Source organism: Apodemus sylvaticus, chromosome 22, assembly GCF_947179515.1.
Source record: "Apodemus sylvaticus chromosome 22, mApoSyl1.1, whole genome shotgun sequence".
NCBI lineage: Eukaryota > Metazoa > Chordata > Mammalia > Rodentia > Muridae > Apodemus > Apodemus sylvaticus.
The window spans coordinates 31,607,323-31,613,941 of NC_067493.1; the positions used below are offsets into that span (position 1 = coordinate 31,607,323).

At 53.6% G+C, this 6,619-nt stretch overlaps 1 protein-coding gene across 2 annotated transcripts in view; it reads left to right on the top strand.

Moving 5' to 3' along the window:
• The first annotated feature begins 4,204 nt into the window (after window positions 1-4,204).
• Nyap1 (neuronal tyrosine phosphorylated phosphoinositide-3-kinase adaptor 1) overlaps window positions 4,205-6,619 on the top strand; it is an 11,445-nt gene continuing 9,030 nt past the window's right edge. Inside the window, exons 1-2 of one of the 2 annotated variants that reach the window (XM_052168602.1) lie at window positions 4,205-4,305; window positions 5,572-5,723. In XM_052168602.1, the coding sequence (XP_052024562.1) occupies window positions 5,656-5,723 (68 nt within the window). In that variant the 5' untranslated portion in view covers window positions 4,205-4,305; window positions 5,572-5,655. Of the gene's footprint in view, window positions 4,306-4,531; window positions 5,724-6,619 lie in introns of those variants that run through there. The other variant, XM_052168603.1, reaches the window with a different exon arrangement.

The window sequence follows — 6,619 nt, forward strand, 5'->3', positions numbered from 1 at the left end:
CAAGTATCAGCTCTACCCAACAGTGTGTCATCCTCCAATATCTTTTCTCGGATTTTGCTGCAATATTTGACTTTTTTTACTCTGTGTGTGTGTGTGTCTGTGTGTGTGTCTGTATGTGTGTATGTGTATGTATGTGTATTTGTGTGTATGTGTATGTATGTGTATTTGTGTGTATGTGTATGTGTGTGTATGTGTGTATGTATGTGTGTGTATCTGTGTGTGTGTGTGTGTGTGTGTGTGTGTGTAAGATCTGGAGGTCAACTTGAAGGAATCAGTTTTCTCTTCCACTATGTGGGTGCCAGCCATCTGGTTTGGTGGTAAGGCCCTTTACCCACTGAACCATCCTGTCTATCCTGCTCCTGCAGGATTTGAAATCAAATCTCTGGTACAGCGTTTCCCTCTCTTAAAAGGGAAAATTGGAGAAAGCAGACTACCCAAGAAGGCTGTTGGTGGTAGAACAGACGTGTGTGTGTGTGTGTGTGTGTGTGTGTGTGTGTGTGTATACACACGTGTGTGTGTGTGTTTGTATACATGTGTGTCTGTATACGTGTGTGTGTGTGTGTGTGTGTGTGTGTGTGTGTGTGTGTGTGTGTGTGTTAACTGAAGGTTCACACTGGGTGTCCTACCCAGGGTCTCTCCCTGAATGCACAGCTTGGTAGGCGGCCAGCAAGCTCCAGTGTCTATTCTGTGTCTATTCTCCACAGCACTGTGGTCATGGGCACACACAGCTATGCCTGACTACGTGACTGCTGAAGATTTGAACTCAGATCCTCATGCTTGCGTAGCAAGGACTTTCCCTGCTGAGCCACTCCTCTGCCCAGAACAGACAGTGCTACCTTCTCATCTTTGTCCGTGTCTGTCCCTCATATAAGCTGAGGTAGACGGGAAGATGGACTTACCCCTGTTTCCCCAAGTGGTTGGACACACACCTATGTCCACACGACTACCCCATAGGTATACCCGAGAACCAGTGCCAGCAGGCCACAGGCCAGCTCTTTCCCATCTCCAACCCTTTCCCACCTGTCCCATAGTAACCCTTCATCATCATGAAGGAGAATCCATACACACACATAAAGGGTCTGTTCTGCGACTGGCAAGAAAAAAGCAAACTCCCAACTGCCATTTTTCTTTCCTGGCAGCCATAACTGGCATTCTGGGCAAGAATCTTCCAGCCAAAGCAGGATCTAAAGACAGCATCTGTTGTCGCTCATGGGTTTGGGAGGAGAGAGGTTCTAATTAATTTTCCTCAAGCAGAACTGTTCTTAGGTATATTTTAAAAGTCCTCGCTGGCTGTGGCAGCGCAGGTACATGCTTACAATCCCAGATCTTGGGAGGTGGCACAGAGTGGGAGGCTAAAGAGTTCAAGGCCAGCCTCAGCTACATGAGATCCTGTTTCAACAGCAACAGACAGACAGACAGATAGGAGAGCAAAAAGGAAGAAAAGGACCCTTGGTTGGGCTGGGAATATAGTTTAGTAGAATGCTTGCCTCACATATAAAGCCCTGGGTCCCATCTCTAGCATCAGTAAACTGCCTGTAAGGGTTATTCTTGGGACATACTGAATAAGAGGCTAGCCTGGGCTACATAAGATTCTGCCAAAGACATTTTTTAAGCCTTCACTTGATCTCAGAGGGAAGAAAAATGGTATGAATACAGATATCAAATGAAGGAAACTGAGGCTCAGAAGCATTCCGTTATTTTTCTAAGGCAGAATTCAGGCTTCTGTGGGAACAGCTAGACTCCTTGCTTTGGTTCACATAAGTTTGTTGTTGTTGTTTTGTTTTTGGTCTTTTGAGACAGGGTTTCTCTGTATAGCCCTGGCTGTCCTGGAACTCACTCTGTAGACCAGGCTGGCCTCAGACTCAGAAATCCACCTGCCTCTGCCTCCCAAGTGCTGGGATTAAAGGCTTGTGTCACCACCGCCCGGCTCACATAAGTTGTTTTTTTTGTTTTGGGTTTTTTTTTTTTTTTTAAAGATTTATTTATTTTGTGTATATGAGTACACTGTAGCTGCCTTCGGACACATCAAATCCCATTACAGATAGTTGGAGTCACCATGTGGTTGCTGGGATTTGAACTCAGGACCTCTGGAAGAGCAGTCAGTGCTCTTAACCACTGAGCCATCTCACCAGCCCCCTTTGGTTTTTTTTTAAGACAAGTTCTTAATAACAAGCTGGTAGCCAAGTGAACTCCAAGAAATACAAACATAGCCACCGCACCTGACGCTCACGGAAATTTCTCATCACCTTTATTACTGTGGTAGTGTTGGTGCTGGTGAGTAAACCTGAGCACGTTAGCTGAGTTCTCTACCGTTGAGCTGCAGACCGTACTGGCCCTGGACTCAGAGATCCGCCTGCCTCTGCCTCAAAGTGCAGGTGACAGGATTAAAGGATGCCCCGCCATGCGGGTCTTACAGTATTTTTATTACATGTAAGTGTGTCTGTGTGGAAGAATGTGCCCATTTGGTGCAGGCTCCTGAGGAGGCCAGGCCTCTGATCCTCTGGGATTACAGGGAGTTGTGGGCCACTCAGTGTGGGCACTGGGAACTGAACTCCAGTCTTCTGCAAAAGTAGTATGCGCTCTTAACTACTGAGCATCTCCCTGTCCCTCTGCCCACATTTTAAGGTTAGATAAATGTTGAGAGAGAGAGAGAGAGAGAGAGAGAGAAAGTGTTGGTGGGGGGTGGGTGACACACATCTTAAATCCCAGCACTCTGATGGCAGAGGCAGGAGGATCTCTGAGTTGTAGGCTAGCCTGGTCTACAGAGTGTCCTAGGACAGCCTGGGCTACACAAAGAAACCTTGTCTGGAAGAAAAAAAAAAAAAAGCCACCCTCTTGCCGGCCTGTCTGTCTTGTTTTCGCCATAGTAAAGAGTGACTGGAGGAGGACTGCAGTCTCACAAACCCTGACTCCTCTGGACTGGCTCCCTATATAGGGGCTGTTGGTTTACAGAGTGCTTATAACTCTCTTCCTCTCTATTTATAGTCTCATGCAGGCCATGTGGCTTTGAACTTGGGTAACAGAAGATGACCTTGACCTGAAGATGCTCTTGATTCCACCTGAGGAATGCCGGGATCACAGGTGTGCGCCACACGGCGGGCCCCGCCAAGTCTCCAGTAAGGTTAATCGAGGCGAGCCTAAAATGAGACGCGGCTCAGACAAGCAGTGAGCTTTGCTTGAGGCCACACAGCACACCTGCAAAGATTTTGCCGCATTGCAAAGCATCCACAGGTACCAGGGATTAGGATGTGCAAATATTGCAGGGATCCTTTTTTTTTTTTCCAGTCCTTGGAGGATTCAGCCAGAGGTCTTCTGGATGCTAATTTACCCAACCACAAAGCTATGTGTCGAAGCTAATCCAAGTAAGGAATTTGTCAGAGCGCTGATGAGAAAAGGTCAGAAGAAGGGAGGGGTGAGGTCACATCCTTAACCACTCCCAGGTAGTGCCCCTGGTGGTCTCCAGTACGGGCCAACCTGGTGCGCTCAGATCCTGGCGGGCGGCGCCCACAGAGTCAAAGGTTAGTAAGGGATGACTTGGACCGCGGGGGCGGACGCGCGGAAGACTTTGAGCCCCACACGGTGGAACAAGGTCCGGGCGCCTGGGAGGCTGCAGGGGGAGGAGGCCCAGCACCAAGCCAGCCAATTCTCGTGCCCTCCCCGCACCTAGGGCGGGGTGGCGGGGTGGGGGCACGGCCGGGACTCAGCGGAGGGAGCACGCCCCCTGCTGAGCAGATGCGCTGATCTCCGGCCAGGCGACTCCGACCGAGTCCCTCTGCCCGCCTCACCCCGCTTGGCAGCACCCGGGGGCCGCAGCCGCAGCCTCCCACCCGGGAGCACTAAGGCGCACGGGGTTCGCGGGTGGGTGCGACCTCCAGGCTCCCGCTGGGGGGCGCCGCTGAGCACCCCGCTCCGCTCCGTTTCGCGTAGGGCTTGGGAGACCCAGCCCAGGCCAGCAACGGCTGAGTAGGGGGCGCGGGTCGGCGAGGACCAGACGCCCGAAAGCTGGGGAGCGGGACTCCCACATCCCGAGACCTTCCGCTCAAGATCCCCTGTACGCTCCGCAGTCCCTGCACCCTTCACCCCAACCTCCTGGTGCAGCACCGCACCGCCGTTCCCGCTCTGCCCTTGGAGGGTGTGGAAGGGTGGGTTTGGGGCCGGGGGCGGGTCTGGGGGCGGACCCGGAGGCGGGGCTGTCTCTGCGGCAGGGCCCAGTTCGGCTCCCCCGTCTCTCTCTCTGTCTCTCCTCCTCCCTCCTCCTGCTCCGGGCGGAGCCCGGCATGGGGGGGCCGGCGCCCGGCAGGCCAGGTACGGTGATGTAGAAACTGGGGAGGCTTCATGCGGGGAGGTGGTGATGGGGGGACTAGGGGTAGGAAGGATTGGCGGGGTGAGAGGTGGAGACACCCAAGGTAGCAGGACAAGGGGAAGAGGAGGGGGTGCCCCGGGAACCTGGGGCCCTTGGATGAAAAAGGGGAGGGGGGGAGGATGAAGCAGGCCAGGTTTGGAACAAACTGGGGAAGGAGGAGGACGGCTGTGAGGAGGGGCTCCAGGGAGGAGCCGTGAAGCTGAAGGCGAAACGGAGACAGTGTGTTTGGGGGGAAGGGACGCAAGGCGCAGGTATGGAGGGAGGCCGCAGCCCAGAAGGTTGCTATGGGGCCAGGCTGGAGACCCCCGCCCCCGCCAGGGTGGGATTCAGGGGCGGGACTACCAGGGGGGAAGCCGGGGGTTCTCCCAAATCCTGGAGCAGACGACGGAAGGGAGATTGATTTGGGCTATCAGCAAGAGGAGGGAGTCAGAAACCATTGCTGAGAGACAGAGAGCTCCTAATAGAGGTGGTCCAGGCCCAGGATTGGAAACGCGGGGACTCCAGAGAGCGAAGGTAGATGGATGGGTGGGATTTCTGTGGCCTAACTCGGGTATCCCCACCCGGGCCTGATGAACCCCCCACTAAGCCTCAGGGCCCAAAAGAGGGTAGGAAACCTAACTGCCCCCCCCCTCCCTAGCTGGGTGCAATGTACGCAAGTAGGCCCTGAGCACAACTTGTCTGTAGGTGTGGCCAATTGCATAGCAGACTAGAGGTCTGTGTGTATCGGTGGGTGTGTCTGTGGGTGTTTATGTCTGTGTGTTTGTCGTTCCTGGGTCTGTGTTTACCTGTGCCCCTTTATGTCTGTCCCTATTTGTAGATATGTCTGTGGCCTGTGGTGTGTCTAAATACGCTGTGTCCCTACAGAGCCCCTGTACGCTTGTGAGGTCTGTCTGTCTCTGTCTGTGGAGGTTCGGGTTATATTTACACAGAATGGGAATCTGTGTCAACCTGACGGCTCAGTGTCGGTGGCTCCAAACACCTTTGTCAGGGTGTGTGATTCTGGGGACACACACACACACACACACACGCACACTTCTATGGCTGGCTGTCTGGGAGGGGTCCCCTAAACTGGACTGGGTAGTCTGCGCCTGTGTTTCCCTTTCCTGAAGACCCAAATCAGGTCTCTGCGCCTTTTTTCTCTCTTTCACTCCTCCCTCCCCAACCGTCTCTTCTTTCTCTCTCTCTCTCCACCTGTTCCCTTTCTCAAGTGGATCCGGGACCCAGGCAGGGCCGCCCCCCGGGCCTGGTGGCCTTAAACAGGGTCCTTCAGCCTCCGCCTCTTGCCCCACGACATGAACCTTCTCTATCGAAAAACCAAGCTGGAGTGGAGACAGCACAAAGAAGAGGAGGCCAAAAGAAGGTAAGGCCCGGCCTCCACTGTCCCACCCAGACCCTAGCCACAGCCCCTCCCGGGGCCCTTCAGCTTTGTCATCAAAGAGAGTTCTTTCCCCAGATTTTCTATTTAGCATAGAATGGCTGCGAAGGCACATGCCTGGTCCCAGCCCTGCCCCTGGCTTCTTGGGTGAGGATATAGCCAAAGGATTGACTTCTGGCTCTGGAGAACCTTAATGGCTTGTACCTAAAAACCAGTCCCTCTTTCCAGACTCTCTCTCTCTCTCTCTCTCTCTCTCTCTCTCTCTCTCTCTCTCTCTCTCTCTCTTTCCTGTTATTTTGAGTCTGGCTGCTGGTTTTCTCTTGTCACCTGACCTTGGAAAGGGCAGGCCCTACCATCCTCACAGGGCCCACGGAGAGGGTCATTTTAGGGACCTCAAAGAGCAGTCGTGTAATCCCTTACCAGTCTCCTCGTTGGGAGGGAGGGCGTGACTAAATGACAAGTGTGTGTGTGTGTGTGTGTGTGTGTGTGTGTGTGTGTGTGTGTGTGTGAGGATCTAGAGGCTACTGCAGAAAACTCAGGTGGAGACCCCGTGCCCCTCATTCTTGCATCAGCACCAGCCCATTCTCCTGACCTCTGAAGAGCCCAGGCTGCTCCCCAAGGCTCCTCTTCCTTCCCCTTTTTGACTACACAGCTTCCTGAAGCCTGAGTCAGAAGCGCCTCCCAGCCCTCTCCATCCCTTCTCGCAACTGTGGAGTTTAATTCTTGCCGTTAATTAGATTAATCAGAGCGATCACTACAGCGATCTCACCCTAATAAAGGGTTAGTAGACAGGGCCTTAATGAGAGCCCACCCCACAGCCGCTTCTCCCTTCTTCCCTGCCAGCCACCACCCCCCCACCCCCCCTTCACTCACCCAGAGGA